The following is a 24,043-nucleotide window of genomic DNA, read 5'->3' on the forward strand; positions in this document are numbered from 1 at the left end:
AACAGTTATTATTTTTAATATGAACAGCTGTGAGAACATCGATTGTTGTTATATCCATTCATATTTATTAAAGACATTAATATTTCTATTTTATTTTTTTTAAAGGCTACTTTAAAATACCTATGCTAAACAAATCGATCGAAGGAGATTAAGTCTGTGGTACTATACTATCGAAACTAAAACTAAATAATCGACTTATCGATTATATCGCCAGTGGTTAGCCCAGCTCTACACCTTGAATTCGGACAATTTTTGGAGCACTTGTTTGTTTTGTTTACAATTCCACGACGGATCTCAAAAGAGAACTGGGATTATTTAGTAATTTGTCCAGAAAGACAAGCTTTACGGGTCAGAGGAGCAGTCCACCCGGGGAGAACGCCCCATGAGCAGTCTTCCGCAGAAATTACCGGTCGCGTGTTTTTTCGCCCGACAGACCCCTGAATTTCCGAGAATATCAGCTATTTATGGCTTCGAATGCGCAACTCGGAAAAATCATTTTGATAGCCGCAATCGCCGTTTTCTTCTATTACTTCTTCTGGGTGGCCGTCCTTCCGTTTATGCTCATCGATGAAGGTGAGTTTGCCGTAGACAAGTCGGCCGTTTTTCTCTCGGTTATAAGTTTTATTGAATAATCTCGCGCCGCTTTTGTGCAGTAATTAAAGTGACGCCGCGTCGTAAATTGGTCACGATATAGGTACACATTACGTATATAATAGGGTCTAAGAGGGCGGAAACCATCCGATCCACAGAGGTCTCCATCCGAAACCGGGGTTACCTGGAATGCGCTTTACGAGGCTCTAAGCTCGGGTCAAGGTCACCCACAAATAGTGATGCGGAGTACAGTAGTCACCGGTTATATGCGCAGTTGCTTAAAACCAAAACTTGGGTTTTAAAATATAAACCCTTTATAAATTTAATTTTCACCATTGTTTTATTATATTTAATATGTTTTTCCATTTTATTTTTAAAGTTTTTTTGCAATATATCTACACGAAGGGTTTATCCTTAAAATGTTCTTTAAAAAATCAAATTTACTTTGGAATTTGATATAATCACACTTGTGGTTTACTTACATGGCAAACGTTGTTTTCATTCAAAATTGATTTACTTTGAGATTTAATATCAACAATGAAAATGAGAATTTATTTAACGATTTGTCATTGAAATCACACAATTTCCGTTTTAAGTTGACGTTACAGTCATATACTGTAGCTAGTTAGCTGTGTTTGCAGTTTCATAGATTTTGGTTTTGCCCTACCTGGGTAATAGGCTTTACGCTAACCAGGTATACATTTTTCACCTAAACAATTGCTGAAATTTGATATCGTGACCAATCTAATTTGTTGCATTAACACAGGCCTAAAAATATCAAATCTAATCTTAAATCCGTTCTATATAAATGGATTATAAACGTCAATGAAAAGCATAGTGATCAAATTGCGAATTCATTAATAATAATCGACAGATCCTTTGCCGATTCCTCACTGACTCTTCCTTTCCTGTCTTACAGGTAATCCCATTCGGCTGTTCTTTCCACCGCTAAAATACGCTTTCATAGTACCCACTGTGTTCGGGGTAATCTTCCTCGGCGGCATCGCCGCGTTCTCCTTCTATCATATCTGGAGCCTGAGGGTGAAACGCGACTAAGAGGTTATCCAGGGGTTATCAGTCCCTGTGCGAACATACGATTCTGCTGACAAAACAAGGAAGATCGACAACCAGTCGACGTCAACATGCCGCAGTGGTTGGTCATTGGAATCTCGGGTGTCACCTGTGGTGGCAAGACGACCTTAGCCCACAGTTTACATGATTACTTCAAGGGTTTAAGTGGAGCTCCGCTATGGAACTCCCCGTACACCATTGGCGAAGTGCGTCTGATCTCGCAGGATGACTACTTTTTACCCGTGGAGGACAAGCGTCACCAACGAAATGAGGCGTTAAATGCCATTAATTTCGAACTCATTACTTCGCTGGATATGGCTAAGATGCTAAACGATATTGCGCACATCATCAAAGGGCGCCATGTGGCCCCAGAGCCACCTGAGCAGTTGGTAACCTATGCCAACTTTGAGCACTATGCACTGCAGTTTCAGCAGCAGTACCACTACAATGCGAACTACTACAAACAGGCGAACGGCGGAGCCTATCAATATGTACCCCAACAGCAACATCGACATAATCACCATCATCATTCCCAGCAGCAACACCATCAGCACCAAATTCAACAGCAGCAGCAGCACATCATGCGAATCAATGCCCAAATTGCCGCCCAGCTGAGGGACAAGAAGATCAACTTCCTTCTGGTCGAGGGATTCATGATATTCAACCAGCCAGAGCTGCTGGCCCTTTGTAACCTCAAGTACCACTTTCACCTACCCTACGAAAAATGCTTCGCGCGACGCAGCAAGCGAACCTACGACCCTCCGGATGTCACGGGATACTTTGAGCTCTGTGTTTGGCCACATTACGAGAAGAACTTCAGTGAATATCGTGACTGCAAGGACATTACATTCCTCAATGGTGAGATTGCCAAGGAGAAGATCTTCAAATTTGTCCTCCAGCGCATCGTCCACTACTTCGAGGAGCGCTGTGAGGTTCCAGTTCCTGCTCCAGTCGTTTGTCCACCGCAGCAAAAGCGATTCGGTATGCTTTACGTGGGTCCGAGCAATAACAACGTAATGCACACGGCTTGTCCCATGGAGCAATAAATTTTCCTCGGAAACAGTGTACAATAAAGGAATATTGTCTAGTAGTAGGATATTTAACGGTTCAAAATTGTTTAAATTACTTCCCTGAACCGTGGCTAAAAACCCTATTGAAGTTTAAGAAGATGTAGCTGTAAGTAAATCTTAGGGTGGTTCGTTTTTTAATTGACAAAAAATATCGTCTATATCAATCTGTTGGACTATTTTAACCGGTTTTAGAAGAAAAATTTTAGAACTAAATTAAATTTTAGCCGCCGCAAAGTCCAAAGAAAATTTCAGTATTGTTTTGAAACATTATTTTTGCCCAACAAAAAATGTCAAAGGTATATTTAAAAACAGTAACTAGCTTCTCCCATAAATTCAAATCGACCCGCCCTAAATTGCAACTTCATTAATTAGTCTTTATTTCGTATTAAGATAGTTATTATGGGTGACATGGTCTCTCTTGTGGAGAATTCTCTTGTAACCAGATTGTAAAATGAAGAAACTCGGTTCAGGAATTCATATTTAGCTGTGCTAACTATTATAATTGTATTGTTTACTATTACGTCATGGAATTTTGCAAAACCCCAACGAGGCATTTGGTGTGGGGCGTTTTTATGGAGTCGAAAAGTTATTGTACTATATAATGGATATTTATATATGCACCTTGTAAATACCGCGTAGTGTATAATTACCAAATTTAAACCTAGCTTTAAGACTATGACCTAATAGAATTCTATTTTTTCTTGTGCGAAACAAAACACACATACGAATAAACAAACATTTAACCGCAAGCTAATCGCAAGTTTCGTTTTCAAACTAGTTAATTTGTTTATTCCGCTACAGAAGCCAACTGCCGCGGTCCGTTTTAAGGGTCTCGTGAAACAGGACAAATAATAAATATATAAATTATAAAATACAATCGTTAAATATACAGGCTTGTCATCGGTATGGGGTATTCGCGTATGATAGTTAGTGAAGAGGAGCGGAGCGGAGACCTCTGGCTTTCCAATTATTGCCAATTCAGTGAGTAGTTGGTGTTCCAATCGTGGTCGGGCTACATGGATTATATCAATGTACTTCTTTATGCTTACAATTATGGTAATAACTTTTTTGTTTATATGATGCGTATGTTGATCCTTACAAGGCCAGTTAGGCTAGCTGATCAGAAATGTTTAAAAAAAAGAAAGTTTAAGCTAAAATATGCACATGATACTGCATGTTACAGTACTCACCTATAGCTGCTCTGTCCTAAAGAGCATCCCAGTCGGTTTGACTGTTATAGACCTCCTCCTCCAGCCAGACCGCATAGTTTGCCTTAAAGTAGTCCGTCAGCTCGACCTTGCGGTCCCACCAGCCTGAGTGGCCAAAAAAGGCAAAGTCCGAATGGGTGAGGATCTCGTCGCTGGGAAAGCCACCCTCTACACCATAATCGTTGAGCTGTTGCTGCTGCTGATTGTGACCGCCGTTCCCTCCGCCTCCATTGTTTCCATAGCCATTCGCCTCACCATTATTGCCACATCCATTGTTGCCTGCCATCATATTGGATTGCTGGGTGTTTTCCGCATTCTGTGCCGCTGTGCCGTTGTTACCACACTTCTGAGTGGCCTCTGGATAGCGTCGCAGGTTGAATCGATCCACGCAGGCCCGCAGCGTGCACTCCTCAGCCTGGAAGTCCCAGGGTCGCGACTCCAGATCATTGCCAAAGGCCCAGTCGTCATTTAGACGATGCCGGACTTTGGCGTAAATTGCACTCATGGTTTTCATATTTGATTTTCGCCACTGGCGGCCCAAATACTTGGTCTGCATCTTGAGCAGCTTAAGCACATAAAGTTGCATCATGGCGTGACGAACCTTAAGAGTCTTTTTCAAGATAGGTGCCGACTTAAAGACCACTAGCATCATCACTCGTGAGTGCTTCCACTTGATCAGCTTGTTTAGAATCCGTAGCAAGTTGATGCAGGAGAATACGTTTCGCCAAGAGTAAGGTTTGTCAGACATTTCCCCGCCGTAAACGAAGCTGTCTCCACTTAAATCCGGCTGTTCGCCAATTACGCACGATGGGAAATCCAGCAGAGGAATGGAGTTCTTGGTGTTCACATACTCTGTGATTGTCTGGTTGAAGAACTTCAACACCAGCGGGATGCAGTTGGCAAACACCAGATGCTGCGACATGAACTCAAACTGGTAAACGTGATTAATTTTGAAGTGCTTCAAATAAAGGAGAATAATAGCTGAGACAGCCTTAACAATGATTTCCTTGTGCCGACCGATATCAACTGTTAGCTTCGTCGATTGCGTGGCTGTCAGGGGCATCTTCTTAGGCAGCACGTCGGCCATTATGTTAATGCTTTCCGTCTTGGACTTGGAAGTTGGCGATGCCGCTAGCAGAACTTTGAGCAAAGCGATCATATACTGCGGCAGGTTGGGCAGGATTGCCTGATACAGAACCTCCGCCGGGGTCAGCTTAATTTCATCCTCGTGCGTGGAGATGGGGTTCCTGGCTATATCCTCTTCCTTCTTGATCTGTACATCGGCCAGACTCATGTACATGTGCCGCTGCAGCGTCTTGAAACCTTCGTGAATGGGTTGCGGCAGTCCAGCCAGACTCTCATGGTCCCCGATCAGTGAATAGCCAATGAACTTGTTTCGTGAAATGTCCAGAAATTGGTCTATGTCCTTCTGCCGTACCTTAGGCGTCCACGGTAGGCGAGCGGTGATCTGCAATGGAGGTACCGCAGCAGGAGGCTGTGTCAAGCTGGGCTGGTTGTTCGGGTTGGCCGTCGAGGTGGTGGAGGCTGAAGATGAGGGATCGTCGTAAGGCCTGTAGTACTGAGAAAGCTCCTCCTCTCCGTTCCCGCCATTACCACTGCCATTGTTGGCATTGCCCTGACCCTCATTGCCGCCCATTTCCATGTCGATCTGCTCGGGTTCGTCTAGGAAGCGCTGCTTCATTAGAGAGCGTCTGTGGATAAGGAAAAAAGTTTAAAGGGGGTACCAAAACGAGATAAGACTTTTCTTACTTGAAGTTCCTTTTTGGATACTGGTTTTCCAATATATCAGTGGCTGTGGCCGGTGGTGAGCTGGCTCTCATGCACTTGGTGACTTCTAGAGTGTCCTCTGTAATAGGTTCCAGTCCCACCTTCAGCCGGTACTCGTTCTTGAGATTCTTGAGCACATCCATGCCGCCCAGTCCTAGTAGTGAGACTTTCCAAAGCAAGAGGACGACCTTCTTCATAGGGAATTGAGGAGCTGCTCCACTACAAAACCGAGTGATCATGCCCAGCAGCTTTACGGCTAAGAGCTCGCCATCTGGTAATGGGGAGTTGATTTCCTGGACAAATGAGTCAGCCAGCTCTTTATAGTCCTCGCTGCCTCGTTCCCTCTCATCCCGAATCGTCTCAGTGATTATGTACAGCACGGAAAGGATAACGCGGATGTCTGTCGAGTCCACCAGTGTAACGTTGGTGATCTTCACGGCAACAATGTCTGGAGAACACGCACTTTCAATCTCCATGTTGAGCAGGTCGATAAAGGAGGCAAAGACGCCGAGTTGGTAGAGCACGAGGACATTGTCTCGGGTGATCTGGTGCTGTTCTTCGTCCGATTGAACCTCCGCCCAGCAACCTTGAGCCAAATACAAAATGCACCGGGCGGCCTGCATGCGAAAGGATCGATCGGAAACCTCTAGTTGGTCTACCAGCTTCATCACAATACCCCGCTGGGCAGCAGAGTCCTGTTTCTGCCAGTTAGGAGGCAGATCATACAGCTCCATCTGATCCTCGAAGGCTTTCACATTCATCTGGAATTCACTGAACTCCGTGTAGCTATAGAGCTCGGCAATCTCGTTCTGGTAGCCATCCACATCGGAGTAAACGAAATCCAGGTCGGGACCATCGCAGTTAGCGTCCGCATCATGGGTGTCCTGCTCGAAGGAGTTGTTTATGGATGAGAGCATCATTTTTGGAGGTCCCTTTTCACCACCCGGGGATCTCTTTTGTGTGTGTGTGTGTAAGAGTTTGTGTGAGTGTTTTCCTATGCGTATATGTGTATCCTGCGGCGGTGGGCGTTGCGCCTGGCGTGGGCGTGTCTGCTCCTGCTCGCTGGCTTTCTCTTTCTCCGCTTCACTAACACGAGCACATACTAAGCAATTCGCACTGCATTTCACTTGGAATTTTCGGATATAATTTGTTTCTTGTCAATAACAAAAACGCACAATGGAAAAAGAAGAAAATTGGTGCGCCCGTTTGCTGTGTGGGTGGAAAATACTAAAACCGGCTGTCTGGCAAGGGTCTGAAATAGCGATATGGCAACGCCGGCTGCGATTACCCCTATTTTAAATTGGAAAGCGTTTTATATAACTTAACCATATTTTTTTAAATTAAATGTATAATTGACAATAAATGTCAATAAATGAATTAAATAATTCATTTCTTTAACAGAAATATATTATATTATAAGCAGTAAAAAACTATAAAGTGTCTTGAAATACTGGCAACGGGTCATAACATGAGATTTAAAAGTAGAAAAGAAAGCTTTTTCCGCACCAAATCTGACAGCCCTGAAAAAGCGCACTTATAATGGGACCAGATGGGTAATACAAAATAAAGCTACTTTATGGAAAAGCACCAACACATATATAATAGGGTTTTCGCAAGTCGCCGGCTCTAGTTTTATTTACGAAAGAAAGAAAGAAAGTGCTAGGTGCTATTAGTCATTCATATTACGACATAAGTAAGCCCAAACAATAATAACCAGCTACCGACAAGTGTTTTGCGAAGATAAAGCATATCAAATCAGTCGAAAAGCGCACCTGGTCCACCAGACAATAAGAAAGGGAAAAATAATCGAAATCAGAACTGTACTTTGCACCCGATTTTTCGGATATATCAGCGTGAGCTTGCAAAATCGCAACATACTCATTCTATATTTGTATCCCTGCATCCACAAACCAGAGCAGATCGTTGTGAAATCGAAGATATAGTCGAATTACATACATATAAACACGAACAATGGCCGGCCGTTCCATCGCGCACTTTTTCTTCGGGTCTGTGGCAATTGCCCTAGGCTCGTACATCTACTTTACCATGCAAGTAATTACCCAGAACAATAACTCCACCTTCTTCAAATTGCTGTCAAATCAACTCGAAGCGTATAATAGCTTGCATGCGGAATGAGCGTCAGTAACTACGCCAGGGAGTCCGGTGACGTGGGCCAATCCTCAACGGATTAAAGGTCAATTGCGTGACCTAGTCCTGAATCATCAAGAATAATTGTAGGCCTTGGATTTGACTTTGACCCTGCTGAATTATGCAGTGTCACTATGACCAGTGTTCAAGGGCGGGAAGATTAGGATATGGAATGGTGCTGATGATTACCTCGTAAATACCAAACATACGGTCGGAATTCAGAATTCCTTAATCATAATTACTCATGAAAGCTAGATAATCAAAAATGCTGATAATGGCTTGTTTCTAAGATAGGTAATAAATACGTTGTTGGTTTGGAATCGAAATTGGGCTATTAATATAAAAAACCATTTTATTTTGAGTAATTTTCATTGATAGGATTTATTCCAATGACGTTTTCCTCGATCCATTTTAAAGTACATTGATGTCCACTAATTGATGGATTTGTAGTATTTATAGTGTTATTCATTATCTTATCTATTAAATAACTAAATATTTATTGCTATTAAGAAGTCTAACACTTTTCGCAATATCTTATGTTGGTTCTTCAGAGAAAATTTGTGTTTACTAACATTAGAGGCATATATTTCACGTAATTCAAATTTGTAGTCTTGTTTTGAATGTCACTTTTTTGTACTCTTCTTAACTTTTTCCAAATTTTGTTCAGTTTTCAAGAACATTTTCACCCTAGACAAACTCTTGTTTCGCCTCGTAATCTAAAATTTCTGCCTGGTTATTTGCAGCGATTGAAGTATGAGTCTCAGGCAGTTTCAGAACATTTCCCGCCAGGCCCTCAGGTGCTATTCAGTCAGGCGGACCATTGGCCCTGCCCTAGAGTTGAGTCAGGGTCAGAAGCAGAGCCTTCGCCTCTGCACCGTCCTGCTTCCCGTGAGCTGTGCGGCCACATCCGTCACTTCCGCCTCCTCAGCCGCCCAGTACTCCACAGCTGCTGCCGTGAGTAGTGCTGCCAGTTGATTAGTTCTTAATCCGTTGACTAACTCAGTTGCTTGTCTCTACGCCAAACTAAACGTTTTCGCCTCTGCCTTTTGCCTTCGCCTATGTTTTCTGTTTTATGTTCATTTTTAGATACTAAGTGGGATGGGTCGATTTTAATGCGGAATGTAACCACAGTTATAGAGCTTAGTGAACTTAAAGAAACAAAAATTATATTATATAAAATCGACTCATTCTATTAAAAACCCATAACTAATCCACAATAATTAACTCCCCGTTTTCCATTCCTTCCAGATCGACATGTCTGCTAACGGAGATTACAAGAACGCCGCCTCGATTTACGAGTTCACCGTAAAGGATACCCATGGAAATGACATTTCCCTGGACAAGTACAAGGGCAAGGTCGTCCTGGTAGTCAACATTGCCTCAAAGTGTGGCCTGACCAAGAACAACTACCAGAAGTTGACGGACCTGAAGGAGAAGTACGGCGAGAGCGGACTGGTGATCCTGAACTTCCCTTGCAATCAGTTTGGATCCCAGATGCCAGAGGCCGATGGCGAGGCTATGGTGTGCCATCTGCGCGACTCCAAGGCTGATATTGGAGAGGTCTTCGCTAAGGTAATACAAAATACCAATGCAGTTGGCCATTTTAATAACTTGCCTTTCTCTCAGGTCGATGTGAATGGAGATAACGCTGCGCCCTTGTACAAATACCTGAAGGCCAAGCAGACAGGAACCCTGGGCAGTGGAATCAAGTGGAACTTCACCAAATTCCTGGTTAACAAGGAGGGCATCCCCGTCAACCGATATGCCCCGACCACCGATCCCATGGACATAGCCAAGGACATTGAGAAACTGCTGTAGGCGTCCCCTAGATGTTAGCTGCCTTATGGACTGTGTTTTTCGCGTAGCATTAGCTTGTACCCGCCTGGCCACATATAGTCTTGTGGCTGGCCACATGCACCGCATGTTATATATATTGTCTACTCTTTTACTGGTTTTTGATTCCCACCCACAAACATAATAAACGCTATTTGTGGTTACCACACCATGTCTATATGTCTTTGGCGATGCACGGCACGTATTTGGATTGGGAATTGGAATCGAAATCGCACTTACCGAGCTACGACGACCCCGTTGAATGGGCATGATCGATCCCGCAATGCTACAGACCACATTGACTGCAGATTGGATGCACTGCATCTTGGCGTTCATGTAATCGTCGTATTCTTGCCAGGGCATCACAGTTACAGCTTCTACAGGTCCTCACAAACTGTAATTTGGGGTCTGTTTTTTGTTGATTCAGTCAGAAGTTTATTTTGTTGTGATTTCAATATTATAGGACGACAGAATTGAGTAGAAAATACAAATCTTTTTTGAAAATATATATATTTTAATTGGGTTCTTAAACTTAAAAGGGGAACACGATCTAATTAAAAAACTTGTTGACCAAATTGGTTTCATTCATTTCAAACTTCATTAATCATTCGAAGGACCTCGATTGATTAGTGTGAGTCTAACATTTTTCAAACCATGTTTGACTTTTCCATAAATAATTAAAAAGTAAAAGTAAAATATATTAGGTATAACTTTTTTTTCCCTTTGTTTTTTTTTATTTCCCCACATTTGACTTTGACTCTATTTGTGGTAAATTTGTTTACAGAAAAACAGAAATACTTCACATTAACCTTTACCTTCTTTTTGAATTTAAGTGGTGGTATTCGCCAAATGTTCGCCAAACTTCAATTGCGCAAGTTTCCCTGACCAGCACCCCCAAAAAATCCGAATCCATTAACCTATTGGGGGGCCGATCTCTATATGCTCCTCCAGCGGTGCAGTTCAACGTCTCGGCTTGGATTTCAAGTTCAAACAAGTCGCCAGCGGAGCGCTGCGATTCCGACCTTCCGACAATTACATGAAAATGCTGCACTGCCCATCTACGGATTCTATCGAAATTCGGAGTCGCGATCAGGCGGAGAAAAAGTATACCCAAGATGTGGAGCTTTAATTAGAAAATGTATGGTTCTGTATACTATATTTTTAATAACAGGTTTCTTCTTATATTTTAAATTGAAATATAAAAGGTTTTATAAATTTTAAAGTTATTATAAATTTATCCCATTTATAGAAATATGCTCTAAGTACAGTGCCAAATTTCTCTCAGTGTTGGTGCGTGCCACACAAGTGTGAAGCGATGACAGCAATTTGTTGAATGCATCATCGATCAAATGCGATCGCTCCATCGTCAGGTCGAATGACTTTAATTGTAGAACTGGGTTAAGCATCTGAGACTCATCCCTAAACAGTTTGGCCCAGGTCAGTATCGGAGCTATCGAAGCTATTGTAGATTTTGCTATTCCCAATGCTGCAGTTGACTTTGACACTGATCGCGATTACGATCGCTCCCCCAATTTCGATTCCACCCGAAATCCGTATAAATATGCGGAGCACACTCCACTAATCGATCAGACAGCGGTCAGCTTTGGAGGCGGTCAGCAGTGATAGGACTCACAAATAGGACTTGGATATTGGATTTTGGTTTTCGGATTGGACAGGATCAGGATGCTTCGAGGACTGCTAGTACTTCTGCTGGTGGCCTGGAGCCAAGTGGATGCGGCCACCCACGTAAACATCTCGATTGCCCAGCAACCGGCCACCAATCCAGCGGATGTTAAGTACGTAGAGGGTAATGCTCCAGCGGAATTGAGGGCAGGTCCTCAGAGGGACGATCAGCAGTTTCAGCGCATCCAGGAGCGGCAGCAGCAGGTGCAATCTCAGCCGCAATCCCAGCAGCAACTCCTATCCCAACAGCAGCAACAGGTGGTTCAGACCCAGCAGCAACAATCACCACAGCAACTGTCTCCTCGCCAGGGATTGGGATTACAGCCACCTGCTCAGGGTCAGCCTTCCATGTCCAAGACCGGACGACTGCCCCGTCGACGAAACCACAGCAGACGCCCCTCGCTCCACCAGCAGCCACCGAGTCCTCATAGTGGCCAATTCCGACAGCGAAACCAGCAGCTACGCCAAAACCAGGAGTTCGAGCGATACATCCAGTCCTACCACAGCCAAGGACCCACTGTTGAGACGGTGAGTGAAAGGAAGATTTTAGAAGCTAATGAGTAACGAAGTCTTGATCATTTACCAGGTCTACGAGTCATCGAATCCTGCCCCTCAGCGCTACACTCAAAGCAACTCCGGAGTAAGTTCATCCGCTGATGATGCTGCCCCTCAGAAATTGGTTACGATTGGAGGTCATCGATCACAGCAGCTGCGCATGTTCGAGCGCCAGGTGGCTGCTCCGGTTCCCAGCCAGGGACAGAGTGCTAATGTGGAGGCGGCACAGGATAGCAAACCCATCTACGAGCCACCTCAGGCGCCCATCCAAACGGCCAGCATTGCACCAGCTGTGAGCTCCTCTAGTTCGTCATCCTCCGGAGGTGTCAGCTCCTCCTCTTCATCGAGTGCTCCTGCTCCGGCAGCTCCCTCGCTACCGTCGGATCCATCTTCTGGCTATGATTCCTCATCCGGCTTTAACCCAGCCACCAGTTACAATCGCCCTAGCTACGATCCTAGTGGCTTTAACTACGAAGATGCCCAGGAGGTGGACTACCAGGATCAATATCCACCAGAAGTAGATGATGGCCAGGGCTACGAAGACTATGCTGACCAGTCGGGCTACCAAGGAGGCTCGGGTTACCTGCCACCAGCTCCTCCGAGAGCATATACTCCTCCACAACGTCCCTTGGTCACGAAGACAATTCAAATAGTGCAACCCGCTCTGAAAGCCAAGAAGTACGAGGTGCGTCATCCGGCCATTCAAAAGGAGTTCTACGACATTGAGGAGAGGGTGGTCATCAAACCGGCTGGAACTTTGGTAGTGGAACTGGAGCACCCGGTGGCCAAGATTCCCAAGGGAGAGACTCTTCTGCCTCTGGGACACCCTCATCCCGCGGTGGCTTCCGCATACAGTAACAACAACAATGGTCAGATCCAGACGCAGACATATAACAACAATGTTCCGGAGTACAGGCCATCCTACGATACAGCTCCAGCTGTTAAGGATCAGCAGACCACCACGATAGGCTCCAGTGTGACCACAATGCCTTCCTACGATCAGGCACCCAAGGATGAGTTTGTTGAATCCCGATTGCAACAGCAGCAGCCTTTGGGAGACGTCACAGATGGTGGAAAGAGCTCTCCTAACTTTATATCTGCAGTAGACGCCAATGGTAACGCCGTCAAGGTAAACTCAAAGCACCTTTCACCCAAAATGATCCAAAGGGCGGAACCAGAGCAGGATTATTCTCGATCCGGTCAAAGGGTTTACCAGCAGAGGAACAACTTCAATCGCCAGCCGTATAACGAGGACGATGACTATTTTTCCGGGGAATATCTGCCAAATGTGAGCGCCGGAAGTGTTGAGGCAAAGCCAGCTCGATTGGAATTGGCTGAAGAGGAGGAGCGACCCACCCAGATCATTAAGCATGAGCACAAGATCCACCTGCCGCCATCACAGCACAACATTTACCTGGGACGTAGTCGTCAGACTCCACTTAAGGAGAGGAGAATCCAAGAGGTACCCGCCCAGGTGTCGGAGATCAAACCCTATCTTAGGAGCCACGTTGGACCCACGGTGGTGTACGCGAAATCTCAAGCTCCTAGAGCCTACTACAACCAGCCATCCAGACAGAGGGTTGCCGAGGAGCTAGACTACAGTGCGCCCTATTCCCAGATGAGATTTAGCCCGGATAATCAATTATCCAGGCTGGTTCAGTCACCTCAAGTGAGGTACAACGCGGAGAGTAAGTCTTCCAGGTTGGTGGAAGCTCCCAACAGCGAGGAGAAGCCGAAGAAAGAGCAGCACAACACCCATATCCAAATTCAAATCGCCAATGACCAGGATAAATCGGCAGTGGTGGCGACCACAGTTGCTCCGGACTGCGATAAGGGGCAACAAAGGTCCGAGTTGAGGGAGCAGAAGTCTCAGCGCTTGATGGAAGTACCTAATTCAGAGGTTTCAGCTACCCAGGCCACTCCATCACAATCGAAAGCGCAGCCTGATGTGGATGTATCTCTTAATGGAGCCGCTGGCCATTTGAAACCCAATGAGCGTGTCATTGCAGCCACCGCGGCGCCGACGGATGCTTCAGCCACCAGCGAGACCTTCCACAAACGCCGTATTGTGGTCAACCATCCATTCCAAACTGTTCGCGAGGTGGTCGAGCACGAACCGTTCACCAACTACCACCAGATACAGGTGAATGAGCCGGCTCCGCCTTCGCACTATCACCAGGCCTACTACCAACCGGCGCCCCAGACCCACGGGAGTTTGGTCCACTACCAGACTTCGTCCACACATGGCAATCTATACGCTCCGTACGGATAAATTAGGATTAGGGAAATCTTCGAAGTCGAACCACGAACGAAACCGGCCAATGCATTTCCTTTGTTAATTGTTATCTAATTGTTACGATAGATCCTAGGCTAGAACCCAAAACCGGTGGAAGGGCCCTTTCCATGATGACCCTGATCTTCTTTTGCATTAATTCGATTTAAACTCCTAGGCTTAGGTGCAGTTTTACTTGCCATCAATAAAGTGCATACAAAATGCTAACCTAAAGTTGTTGATTATCCTGGATCTAAGATCCGTTATCAAAATCACAAAAAAATTTAAAAACTTTTCATATTTATTATAAATATATAAATGTATCCGTGTTTAATTGTGATATCACATATGGCTATATATTTGTTATATAAAAATATCTGATATTTGGTTAGGCACTAGCCGAAGACAACGATACCTAGGATATACATAGTAATGAAAGGAATATATGTAAGTAAGCTTGGGCTAAATGAACAAACAGTTGGAAACTAAATTAAATCAACTTCGACTGATGGTGTTGATTCCCAAGATCTTATGATGTCTCATGACTACATATTCTAGCATAGATATCGGGGATTCCCCCTTAATAGAAATGTTACCCAGCTACTTTTACGCCCGTTTGGCCTTTCCAAGAGGCTCATCATCGGTTGAGTCGTCGGATGGTGGACTACCAATCCCCTTCTTTGGTCTCAATGGTGGCTCGTCATCACTGGACTCAGAGTAGTGAACAGTTCTGCTTTTTGCCGGTTGCGTCAGTCCTTCAGAGTCATTCTCTTCAGAATCGTCCAATATATGATTTCCAACTCCACTCAACACATTGGCTATTTTTTCCGTTCGGGCTGAGACTACAACAGGATCTTCAACTGGAGTGGACAGTAGGGCAGCCGTGATGAGCCTTGATGTTGAAGGAGCATCCAGCTCGGGCTCTAAAATGAGTATTATTACAATACAGTTTTTAAACAAAGAAGATTAGCTTACCCTGCTCGTTCAACAAGCCGTGATTAGCCTCTCGCCGTTTAGTCACCACAATCGCCGTGATGTAGAAGGTGAAAATGGGCAGGAGGACAACTACTCCCACGGCAATGAGGAAGTTCGTCAGCTTGACTTCGCGCTGGCAGCAATTTAGAGTTTTTGACCAATTCAGACGAGTGCGGTTCATCTTAAAAGCCAATGGTGATTATCATTAAAAAAAAAAAAATTTATGATAACTTACATTATCTTGCAGATCGAAGCAAACATTTCCACTGACTTTTGCTTCCATTTTGAGATAGAAATCGTTTAAGCCAATGTAGAAGGGTTTACATTCAAGGCATACCACATCCTGTGTGCTTCTATTGAAGCAGGTCTGTAAAACGATGGCATTTTGGTCGTATATTTGAAAAAAATTATCCTTGAAGCAATCTAAAAAAGAACAAAGGAAGTGATTCATAAATGAATAAAGTATGCACATGATTTCTTGGGACTTTCGGATACACACTTTCACAGTTGGCCTTTTGCCAGAGGCTGGTGAGGATTCCCTGAGTGGTCGGTACTATGTTGATCCTGTCCGAGTTTAGATACAGTTTGGAACAGTTGGCATTGGCTATAAGGTTCTCATAGTCTTTGCTGAGACTCCGGTACAGATTTTCGCATCCAATACAAAGATTCACAGGCACCGATTTTGTGGTGGCGCAGTAGATGAACTTGCTTTGGGCATCCCCAAGTTCTTTCAGCAAATGCTCGCAGTTTTTGTCGTTCAGAGCGAGCAACAGGTTAAGCTGGCTACTTAGGGTTAAGAAAAACCCCAAGAAAACAAAATAGTTCGGCATGTTTTTGTTTCTTTGATCTCCTAATGTGACCAAAGTGTTCCACTTAATAAGTCTGAGCCGTAAATTTCTGGCAGCTCTGCCGCCAACAAGGCGGGAATTTTCAACTTATGTTGCTCAGATTTCGACTCGTAAATAAAAAGAAAAACAAAAAGAGCCATTTGAATTATAGACATCTATATTATATTTATTATTATTTATTTTCATATTTCTATAAGCATTAAGATATGGGTAAATGGGTAAAAATGAAAAATTCAAAAATAGACTTTGCTGTTTAAATAAACGCTAAAGGTTCCTTTCGTGCTGATTGTTTCTTTTCTTTCGGCAACTGCACCTGCTGATCAATCTTATCTGCTGATCATTCTCGCCACAATATGAACAATCGTCAATATTTTGTTATGACAAATCTGTAAACAAGCTTTCATTGAAACACAAAAGAGTTCAGTACATTTTTAAATAAGATTAAGTCAATATGAGCACGCTATTCGCATCTGGAAAGAATAAAATAAAGGTTACTCAAATAAATGTTTAGAAAAAAAAAATTAAACGTTTTGGAAACCTAAAAAAAAAACACATCAAAAGATTTTGTTGTATAATTTTTTTAAAATCACAATAATTATTATAAAACATTCGATCAGTTTTTAGCATCCTTCGCACCAACATTTTAGACTGGGACTGCAGTGTCCTCCTCTTCGTCCTTCCTGCCTGCAAAGATCTTCACACCTTTTCTTACGCCACACGACACAGCCGCCCCTAAATCTTCCGGAAAGGCAATCCGCATCGGCCTCCTTGGCTCCCAGGACAATCATCATTAAAATAATGAAGATAGCAGAGAATACCTTCACTGGCAACATCTCATAAAAAGTTTCAGAAGCTTTTAAGTTAAATTGATGCTGAACAACGTACAGAAGGGTTTATATATAGGGCAAGATCTGTATATTTCACAGCTAGAGGCGTCGTCGTGGTGAAATTTATCTCAAAAAGATAAAAATAATTTACTCATTCGGTATAACAGACTTTAGGGCTGATTTAATACATCATCAAAAAGTGAAGGAAAAAATTAATTTTCCTCCCCATTTAGGAAATGTAAGGTTCCATATATCAACATTAAAACAGTAAAGTATTTCTTGCAAACAGTTTTATACGAGTAATTTTTCTTGAGTGCATACAAAAAACAGAATTATATATGGGTTTTCGAATCGAAGTTAGTTGATTTTAATCTTTGGACTTAACATCCTTCGCACCAGCATTGCAACCTGGAACTGCAATGTCCACTGACCCGTCCTTCCTCCCTGCAAACACGCCTGCAGGTTTCATTATCCCAGACGGCACATGGACCTCTGTAACGACCGGAGAGACAGTCGGCTTCGACATCGTTGGCTCCCAGGACAACTAGGATCAAGACAGCCAAGAAAGTGTACAGAAACTTGATTTGCATCATTTTTAAGTTTTCGAAGAGGTTGAGATATTGATCAATTAAGATCCGTATTGGTTTGTGTGATTAACAGTTTTTTGATCCCCTTATATAGGACTGGAAAGGCTTACGTTACTGCCAGCGTTGATCGACGTCATGGTAAAAATCATCAGCGCGGAATCTTTATTGATTCCCTATTTGTTTTAAATGTATTTTCACATGTTCGAAGAACAATACACGGCAAATATACAATAAAATGTTGAATATATCATCCAATTAAAAATAAAATGGATTTGTTCACGCATGGATTTATTCACTTTTTGTATTGATAATCACGTTCTTTAAAAGAGCACGGTTTTTTCAACTAAAATAAGCTGTTAGTCTTAAAATGTGGGTTACAAGAGGAAACGCATGAGATATTCAGATGAAGCAAAATTCGATATATTTGTTTTTAAAATTCATCGATAATTATAAAAGAGCGCCAACAGTGTGACCGTAGATGCCAACAAGAAGAATACCGTGCGAATAGAAATGCGTTAAAAAATCTAGCATTTAACCAACTAGTTTGAATGGGGACTGTAAGTTTTTTCTCGATCGGCGAATTGACAAGACGTGCGCGCGGACTGTTGGATCCCAAAACCGCTAACAACTGAAAAATAAATAACGCCGTGCAAAAAGAAAAACAACAAGCGAGCCATTAAGTAAAACGTAATCAGCATTTCGACTCTCTCTTTTTCGCTCTCGCTCTCTTAAGCCGCTCTTCTTGTTGTAGTTTGTGTGCTAATTAGAAAATTCCATTGCTGTTTCTGTTGTTGTTGCACCGGTGCTTAAAACGCGGCTATTTCTAATTACTGCCCCAAAAACAAAAAAAACGAATACCCAAAAAAAAAAAAGAAAACCCACAAAGCTGGTTTTGCGTGTGAAAGCAACTGGTGTGCATTGGAATTTGTTATTAAGGTCGAAAGCAGCAACAAGTGACAAAAATTCTTTGGCATAAATTAAAACAGAATCCCCAAAAACGCAGAAAACGTTAAGATTTCTTTGATTTTAACACTTTTTCGGCTTGTTTTTGTAACCAAAGAACGCCGCTTATAGGCGAACAACAAAAACAACTTTCCGGTTTTTCTTCTACTTCTTCCCATCCTCCTTCATTCCTGCTTCTCCTCCTCCTTTTCGCGTTCTCTTATTTTTTATAACCATCTTCGTCTGCATCTTTCGATTTTCTAGTGTGTGTGTGTGTTAATAAAAAAAGTGGGAAGAGAGTCGAAAGGAGGAGAAAGATCGCAGTGAAAACAGTCGGCAAAAAACAAATAAATACGGAAATTTATGTTAATTGCAGAAGCTTAACAAGAAGAAGAAGCAGAAGGCATCCAGAAATCAGGAGAATAAATATATATAATATTTTTGTGCACCAGGATATTAACGTAAATCATTCACGCTGGATTTGGGATACTACGAGGCTGTCAAAGGTAAGCAAAAAGTAAAATGAAATAAAACCGGAATCGAAAGAGAGCAGAAAAGATCGTTAAAAAAATATGGGATGTTTTACGGTCCGATGCTCCACTTTATAAGCCAATAAAACCGGCGCAAGGTGTTGCATAATATCGCTAGGGTTCCCAAACTGTGAACGGTAAAGGGCATTCCCGATCGTCCATCTACTGCCAATCCATTGTGGTCAAGTTGGTCAAGTTGCGTGCGAACAGGTCGTAAAACTGCCAAGCTGTCATATGAAGCCAAACAGTCTAGCTTGGCTAAGGGGAACGTAGTGTAGATAAAAAATGCAAAAGGAAACGAAAATGTTTTTATATTTATAGTTTTCTTAGTATGTGAAGGTTACTATAATTTACATTAAGAGTTTCCTATGTTCAGAGAAGAGCTGATCAAAAGAGTTCCTGTTAAAGAGGTTGGCCTGTAGTTCTGTTTTAAATTAGCATAACGATGGGTATGGGGATGCCCTCCCCCTTTTACCCCGACCGCTCTCTTTGTGCACAGGTGTCTAAATCAGGAGGCTCTCTTCGGGGCTGTGTCTTGGCCAGTCGTAAACTAGGCTAAATAGGGTCTAAGCCAAAGCACGTTTTGGCCCCCTGCCACCCCTTCTCCTGACTAGTTGTCTCGCTCTGGGCTTGGTTTATTTTTAAACCGCATTCCGCTCGTGTAGTTGCTGTCTCGCTCTGACGTTCTACCATCTCGTTCGTTCATTTAACCATTCTGCGGCACCGTTAAGCTTGAAAGTTTGAGAGTCACTGCACCGAACCGTGATTTTGCAAAGTGCAATGGCAATAAAACTAAAGGCATTCGCAAGACAATTGCCGTTTAAATTCAATTACACTTAACGGGTCAGCCAAGAGGCCAACGACTATCAACAAGGCCAAGTTGATCGCTTGCGATCGGGAGAAAGGCAAAGAGATCCGAAGCTGCGAAGAGGGGAAAATGCCAACGCCCCCAATGCAGCTGCCCATTTACATACAGTTGTGGCCATCTCAATAATTACACTAATAACATTAAATGTGCTTTAATATTTCAAATTAACTTATATTGTATCGGAAAATTACAAAAACCGTTTAATAATGGTTAAATTGTTTACTGGACGTGAACATTGTGGTGTTACATTTCAATTGACAATAAACATTATACACAATAATAATCTGTAATCTATTCTTCTAGTTAAAATCCTACAATTTTGAAATGATCTTAATATATATAAACAGGGCTCTCACTATTTCGGCCCCAAGTGTCCCGACTGTGTAAACAGATGCCGATCTCTGCAGGAAAAGTGCAACAACAGCAATAGGGGAGTAGTCGTTCAGTGGCTTTCAAACTGCGGGCGATATACCGTTCCTATTGGAGACCCAGTTGGTCCATTTTTGAATTCTTTTTACATTCCCCTTTGAACACCAGTACAAACACACTAAGGCACATGGACTTGTTTATATCTTTGCATTTTGTTGTTGTTTTTTCCAATTAGATGTCTGCACTGCAGCTGGGCGGTGTGGCTGCTGCCGCTGTTGTTGTTGTGTTCCTATTGGAGTTTTAACTGCGGCGTTCTTTGGCATTTTGCGCAATTTGTGCGCTGTACTTTATATTTCCATTTTAAGTTTCACCGAACCGCCTCCCTTTCCCTTTTTGGCCAGTGTAAGCTATGCATAATCCCATTCAAAATTAGCCAAAGAGCCAATCAATCACAGCTTTATTTCGGAACACACCGCCTGCCGATCAATCAAAAGGCCATAAAGCGAATTTAGAACGAATTTTTGTGATTTTACAAAATAAAATCTTATCGCTATGTCAGCATTTATGAAGCGTGTACAGTCAAAGTGCCTTAAGTGGAACTTTCATTGTCGAAGTTAGACAGAATTTTAATATTGCACATATATGTTAAACAAAATACCTAAAAAAAGAGAAAATATTGAAATGATTTTCCATTTTTTGTTGCATTAGTCAATCTCAACTGTGCTTTGAACTTTGATCACTTTCGAGTGGGAATAAAATCAAAGGGACTGAATCATAAAGATAAAACAAGAATTCGAGTGCAAGTGATTGGGGGAGTTGTAATTAGACCTTAATTAAATGAAAGGCCGCTGCAGTTAATGGCAATTGACTTGCTGAACTCAATTCTCCAGCGGAATATAACTCACTTCCACCAATCTGTCTCAGTTTCAGTTGACAATGTCAAATACATGCATTCAATATTATTTAACCCATTTGCGCTTATCGCTGGGTGCAAGTCCAACATCATTGATTGTCAGTAATCTATTCAAAAAACATTAAAAATAACTTATGTCACTTGCAAAATTGATAAGAAGAGGAGAACCCCTTTGGCAACACACATTCCATCTGACACGATCAGTGTGAATGATGTATTTTATGATAATCCGAAGTATAGTACTAAAGTACCCGGAAGGGCATTCCCTGTAAATGATTTCATTAATTAATAAATGACTGATTGTGATGAAGTATTCAAAAGATCATTCAGTGACTTATTTAATTTATTAATAAATAACTATTTCATAACTAAATGGTGGCTTCGCCAATCATATTGTATATATAGAACTGTATTTTATTAAAAGAATTAATATCTTAACTTATATATTGGGTATTTAGTATCTTAAGATATGATATTAACAGTAAACCCTATAGTATAATACCATAAGACTTATTGCTTATATCACATTCTTAGAAAAGACAAACAACAGAGTCAAGAATGTTAGCTACCTAAAAAATATAATGATTCAGACCAACTAGTTACCTCGTTACGAAATCTCCGTGTTTCTTTCTGTGTATGCAAATTACTTGGAAAGTAATTAGAAAATAACCGTAAGTCGTGTGCAAAATAAACCGCTATAGACTACAGAATTTCTCGCTCTCTTTGGCTGCTCATTTCACTTGTCTATCAATTGTGTGGTTTTGTTTTTTTTTTTTTTTTGCTTTTCCAGGAGGTTTGGGAAAACTTGGCCAACTGTGGCTTCAACCAGTTTTTTATGTTTTCCTGAGCGCGCGCCAAAAACCAAAAACTGAAAACCAGCAACAACGTGAAATGCACATTCAAGGCTATAAGCCAGTAACAACAACTAAAAGTAAACTTGCTCAGGAACTGGTTTTCTTCTTGTCTTGTATTTTGTACTCGCACTCGCGGTTTGCTTTCTTTTTTTTTTTTTTACCATTTTTTCGGTTTTAGTTTTGTAAGTCGGAGTTGGTTGACTGTCTTGGCCAAAATATCTGCCCAGACCAAGGTGCTTATCACCAGGGTCCCTCGCACAACAATAAATAACGCAGGAAATATGCCCACACAAAAAGCTTCAGATGGAAATTATTTATTTTCTTGGGAACGTCTGGGCTTGGCGGATTTTAAGTCGTAACTATGTGGCTAAGCGATTACTGAGATCGCCTCCCAGCTAAAGTTCAAAGTGCAAGATCGTTAATTTGTGCCTCAATACATGTAGCTATGCAAGTGCAGCGTTTCCAGTAAGGAATTTTAATAGTTTTCCTATGCAACTTGATCGTATTAATCCGATTATGGTATTAAGTCAAGTTTTTAAAAGACAATGTTTGATGTTTTTATCATGATTTAAGTGAATTCTTTCGATTTGTTGAAATTCTTATTAATAACTTTTATTTATTAAGGACCATCTGGAAATATTTCAAGGCTGCAGTGTTTCAGTGATCATAATAATTGACTGATCAAGTAGAATTTGGCTTGCTTCGTTTCATTTAAGCCAAAACTTCAAATCATTTTTTCGCATTGAGGCTAATGATTTTTAGGTTCCATTGTGCTTCGATGGCACAGCGAATCGGTCCCACCTGGGTGCCATTATCTTGGACTTTAGAGGCGAGAAGAGGAGATCGCAACCTTGAAACCTGCTCTTGCCTTCCTTTCTGCCAAGTGAAATTTCTCAGCCAAAGAGGTCGCTCTCTTTCACTCCACTGCCAATAGCAACTGCGACCAACCCACTCCCCAAAGATTTGGTCTTTGTTTTGGCCTGGCTTTCGAGTTTTCGGACCTGGGCCATAAACAATTGCCAGCAGGTTGTTCGCATTTAAGCTTATTTATTATGAAGCTGTCTAGCGGTGTTGTTTTTTTCATCGTATTTTTGGCGAGTCTGTGGAATTTGGCTAATCGAGTCAAGTGTTTGGTGCCAGAGAGTGGCTTCGGTTTCGCTGCTCGAACTCAATGGAACCCGACTTATCCAGCGGAAGTGGTCAAAATTCCGGTTAGCCAATAGGATTTTTTGCTTGGCACCACCAGTAGCGAAAAAATAGAAACACCAGACCTTATCAGCGGAAAACAAAAAGAGAGAAGTAGACATTAAATATAGCCTTGACTGGGGTCTTAAATTTGAGCAATTTGCCAATCAACCGAGAGAGTCAGAAATCAAAAGAACTGCCAAGACAACGCCAAATTTAATCATGCCTCTGTGAACGAAATTGGCGAGTCTCTTTGGTTTTTATTTTTCGTGTTTCTGGGGCCACCGGTCTAATCAAAATATTTAGCTTATTAGTTGCAAGAAAGATCAACAAACAGCCGAGCAAAGTCAAACAAACAAAAGTTGCAGCAAAGGAGCTGCGTGAGAGTTTCAAAGTCTAAACATTTTCCATGTCCATGGACAGTGCGTCAAGGGAATGTAAACCTTTTTTAGGTTGAGTTGTGTTTGAAAGGAAGTATCACTTAAATAGTTTCCTCAGAATTTAATACCAATTATCTATAAAATGTTGTTAAATTGATAAAATGGTTCACTGAGCAATAAAATATCTTAATCTAGAAACTCTTGTGATTTCTTTACTTCTATCGCCTACAAATGACTTCTTCCTGTCTACTCTTTTGTGTGATATCATCGCAGACCGAAGATCTCCAGATAGTTTTACAGTTGCGAACCGCACTATGGCTGCATATGAATTGGCTTTTTGGGCCGAGGGCCTGTGGCAATTAATTACATTTTGCGCACTTTGTTTCCGCTGGCTGGAAGCGGTAGAAATTTGTACTCTTCTGCTGTAATTATTTCTTCTCCTTTGTCTGGGCTTCAGTTCTTCTTCTACTTTTTTTTTTTTTTTTTTGCCATGAACACCTCGTAAGCATGGGGTATATAAGGTGAAGAACCAATGATTTTGTGGGA

The 24,043-nt window shown here is 42.2% G+C and overlaps 9 protein-coding genes across 13 annotated transcripts in view; 5 read left to right on the forward strand and 4 right to left on the reverse strand.

Moving 5' to 3' along the window:
* The first annotated feature begins 198 nt into the window (after nucleotides 1–198).
* Nucleotides 199–1,647, forward strand: LOC108108033 (dolichol-phosphate mannose synthase subunit 2). The gene is made up of 2 exons (XM_017215905.2): nucleotides 199–573; nucleotides 1,511–1,647. Exons 1-2 carry the CDS (start codon nucleotides 465–467, stop codon nucleotides 1,645–1,647), a joined length of 246 nt encoding a protein of 81 aa, XP_017071394.1. The 5' UTR covers nucleotides 199–464.
* Nucleotides 1,648–1,733: 86 nt separating this feature from the next.
* LOC108108032 lies at nucleotides 1,734–3,481 on the forward strand. Its single transcript, XM_017215904.2, has one exon. The coding sequence runs from the start codon at nucleotides 1,734–1,736 to the stop codon at nucleotides 2,706–2,708; it is 975 nt and encodes a 324-aa protein (XP_017071393.1). The 3' UTR covers nucleotides 2,709–3,481.
* A 12-nt stretch (nucleotides 3,482–3,493) lies between these two features.
* LOC108108030 (striatin-interacting protein 1 homolog) lies at nucleotides 3,494–6,938 on the reverse strand. Its single transcript, XM_017215903.2, has 3 exons — nucleotides 5,711–6,938; nucleotides 3,923–5,652; nucleotides 3,494–3,848 (listed from the first exon to the last, which is right to left on the reverse strand). Exons 1-2 carry the CDS (start codon nucleotides 6,646–6,648, stop codon nucleotides 3,939–3,941), a joined length of 2,652 nt encoding a protein of 883 aa, XP_017071392.1. The 5' UTR covers nucleotides 6,649–6,938; the 3' UTR covers nucleotides 3,494–3,848; nucleotides 3,923–3,938.
* A 360-nt stretch (nucleotides 6,939–7,298) lies between these two features.
* LOC108108189 (probable phospholipid hydroperoxide glutathione peroxidase) lies at nucleotides 7,299–9,876 on the forward strand. 4 transcript variants are annotated; one of them, XM_017216137.2, is made up of 4 exons: nucleotides 7,299–7,421; nucleotides 8,620–8,830; nucleotides 9,125–9,448; nucleotides 9,503–9,876. In XM_017216137.2, exons 2-4 carry the CDS (start codon nucleotides 8,630–8,632, stop codon nucleotides 9,692–9,694), a joined length of 717 nt encoding a protein of 238 aa, XP_017071626.1. In that variant the 5' UTR covers nucleotides 7,299–7,421; nucleotides 8,620–8,629; the 3' UTR covers nucleotides 9,695–9,876. The 4 variants fall into 4 exon arrangements, with proteins under 4 accessions (XP_017071626.1, XP_017071630.1, XP_017071627.1 ...); XM_017216138.2 differs by lacking the exon at nucleotides 7,299–7,421 and adding an exon at nucleotides 7,465–7,581; XM_017216141.2 differs by lacking the exon at nucleotides 8,620–8,830 and having other exon boundaries at nucleotides 7,304–7,421.
* Nucleotides 9,877–11,289: 1,413 nt separating this feature from the next.
* Nucleotides 11,290–14,452, forward strand: LOC108108209 (uncharacterized protein DDB_G0283357). Its single transcript, XM_017216170.1, has 2 exons — nucleotides 11,290–11,920; nucleotides 11,979–14,452. The coding sequence occupies exons 1-2, from the start codon at nucleotides 11,393–11,395 to the stop codon at nucleotides 14,217–14,219; spliced, it is 2,769 nt and encodes a 922-aa protein (XP_017071659.1). The 5' UTR covers nucleotides 11,290–11,392; the 3' UTR covers nucleotides 14,220–14,452.
* Nucleotides 14,453–14,502: 50 nt separating this feature from the next.
* LOC108108210 (osteopetrosis-associated transmembrane protein 1) lies at nucleotides 14,503–16,069 on the reverse strand. Its single transcript, XM_017216171.1, has 4 exons — nucleotides 15,694–16,069; nucleotides 15,430–15,617; nucleotides 15,195–15,375; nucleotides 14,503–15,142 (listed from the first exon to the last, which is right to left on the reverse strand). Exons 1-4 carry the CDS (start codon nucleotides 16,022–16,024, stop codon nucleotides 14,826–14,828), a joined length of 1,017 nt encoding a protein of 338 aa, XP_017071660.1. The 5' UTR covers nucleotides 16,025–16,069; the 3' UTR covers nucleotides 14,503–14,825.
* Nucleotides 16,070–16,640: 571 nt separating this feature from the next.
* On the reverse strand, nucleotides 16,641–16,875 carry LOC108107787 (drosomycin-like). The gene has a single exon (XM_017215489.2). It carries the CDS (start codon nucleotides 16,873–16,875, stop codon nucleotides 16,663–16,665), a length of 213 nt encoding a protein of 70 aa, XP_017070978.1. The 3' UTR covers nucleotides 16,641–16,662.
* A 16-nt stretch (nucleotides 16,876–16,891) lies between these two features.
* LOC108107786 (drosomycin-like) lies at nucleotides 16,892–17,905 on the reverse strand. The gene has a single exon (XM_017215488.1). The coding sequence runs from the start codon at nucleotides 17,460–17,462 to the stop codon at nucleotides 17,250–17,252; it is 213 nt and encodes a 70-aa protein (XP_017070977.1). The 5' UTR covers nucleotides 17,463–17,905; the 3' UTR covers nucleotides 16,892–17,249.
* Nucleotides 17,906–18,014: 109 nt separating this feature from the next.
* LOC108107784 (spectrin beta chain, non-erythrocytic 1) overlaps nucleotides 18,015–24,043 on the forward strand; it is a 31,261-nt gene continuing 25,232 nt past the window's right edge. Inside the window, exons 1-2 of one of the 2 annotated variants that reach the window (XM_017215483.2) lie at nucleotides 18,015–18,392; nucleotides 18,775–18,904. The gene's annotated coding sequence lies outside the window, so the exon portion shown is untranslated. The remainder of the gene's footprint in view (nucleotides 18,393–18,774; nucleotides 18,905–24,043) is intronic. The other variant, XM_017215484.2, reaches the window with a different exon arrangement.

Source organism: Drosophila eugracilis, unplaced genomic scaffold (assembly GCF_018153835.1).
Source record: "Drosophila eugracilis isolate 14026-0451.02 unplaced genomic scaffold, ASM1815383v1 contig_2088, whole genome shotgun sequence".
NCBI lineage: Eukaryota > Metazoa > Arthropoda > Insecta > Diptera > Drosophilidae > Drosophila > Drosophila eugracilis.

Excerpts from the sequence above, each read along its gene's own strand:
- LOC108108030 (XM_017215903.2), bottom strand. The coding sequence starts at position 6,648 with ATGATGCTCTCATCCATAAACAACTCCTTCGAGCAGGACACCCATGAT. Across the intron at positions 5,653-5,710 it reads TATCCAAAAAGGAACTTCAA|ACGCTCTCTAATGAAGCAGC; the intron begins GTAAGAAAAGTC and ends CCTTATCCACAG.
- LOC108108209 (XM_017216170.1), top strand. The coding sequence starts at position 11,393 with ATGCTTCGAGGACTGCTAGTACTTCTGCTGGTGGCCTGGAGCCAAGTG. Across the intron at positions 11,921-11,978 it reads AAGGACCCACTGTTGAGACG|GTCTACGAGTCATCGAATCC; the intron begins GTGAGTGAAAGG and ends ATCATTTACCAG.
- LOC108108210 (XM_017216171.1), bottom strand. The coding sequence starts at position 16,024 with ATGCCGAACTATTTTGTTTTCTTGGGGTTTTTCTTAACCCTAAGTAGC. Across the intron at positions 15,618-15,693 it reads GCAAAAGGCCAACTGTGAAA|ATTGCTTCAAGGATAATTTT; the intron begins GTGTGTATCCGA and ends GTTCTTTTTTAG. Across the intron at positions 15,376-15,429 it reads GCTTCGATCTGCAAGATAAT|ATGAACCGCACTCGTCTGAA; the intron begins GTAAGTTATCAT and ends TTGGCTTTTAAG.
- LOC108108032 (XM_017215904.2), top strand. The coding sequence starts at position 1,734 with ATGCCGCAGTGGTTGGTCATTGGAATCTCGGGTGTCACCTGTGGTGGC.
- LOC108107787 (XM_017215489.2), bottom strand. The coding sequence starts at position 16,875 with ATGTTGCCAGTGAAGGTATTCTCTGCTATCTTCATTATTTTAATGATG.
- LOC108108033 (XM_017215905.2), top strand. The coding sequence starts at position 465 with ATGGCTTCGAATGCGCAACTCGGAAAAATCATTTTGATAGCCGCAATC. Across the intron at positions 574-1,510 it reads GTTTATGCTCATCGATGAAG|GTAATCCCATTCGGCTGTTC; the intron begins GTGAGTTTGCCG and ends CCTGTCTTACAG.
- LOC108107786 (XM_017215488.1), bottom strand. The coding sequence starts at position 17,462 with ATGATGCAAATCAAGTTTCTGTACACTTTCTTGGCTGTCTTGATCCTA.
- LOC108108189 (XM_017216137.2), top strand. The coding sequence starts at position 8,630 with ATGAGTCTCAGGCAGTTTCAGAACATTTCCCGCCAGGCCCTCAGGTGC. Across the intron at positions 8,831-9,124 it reads AGTACTCCACAGCTGCTGCC|ATCGACATGTCTGCTAACGG; the intron begins GTGAGTAGTGCT and ends CATTCCTTCCAG. Across the intron at positions 9,449-9,502 it reads TTGGAGAGGTCTTCGCTAAG|GTCGATGTGAATGGAGATAA; the intron begins GTAATACAAAAT and ends CCTTTCTCTCAG.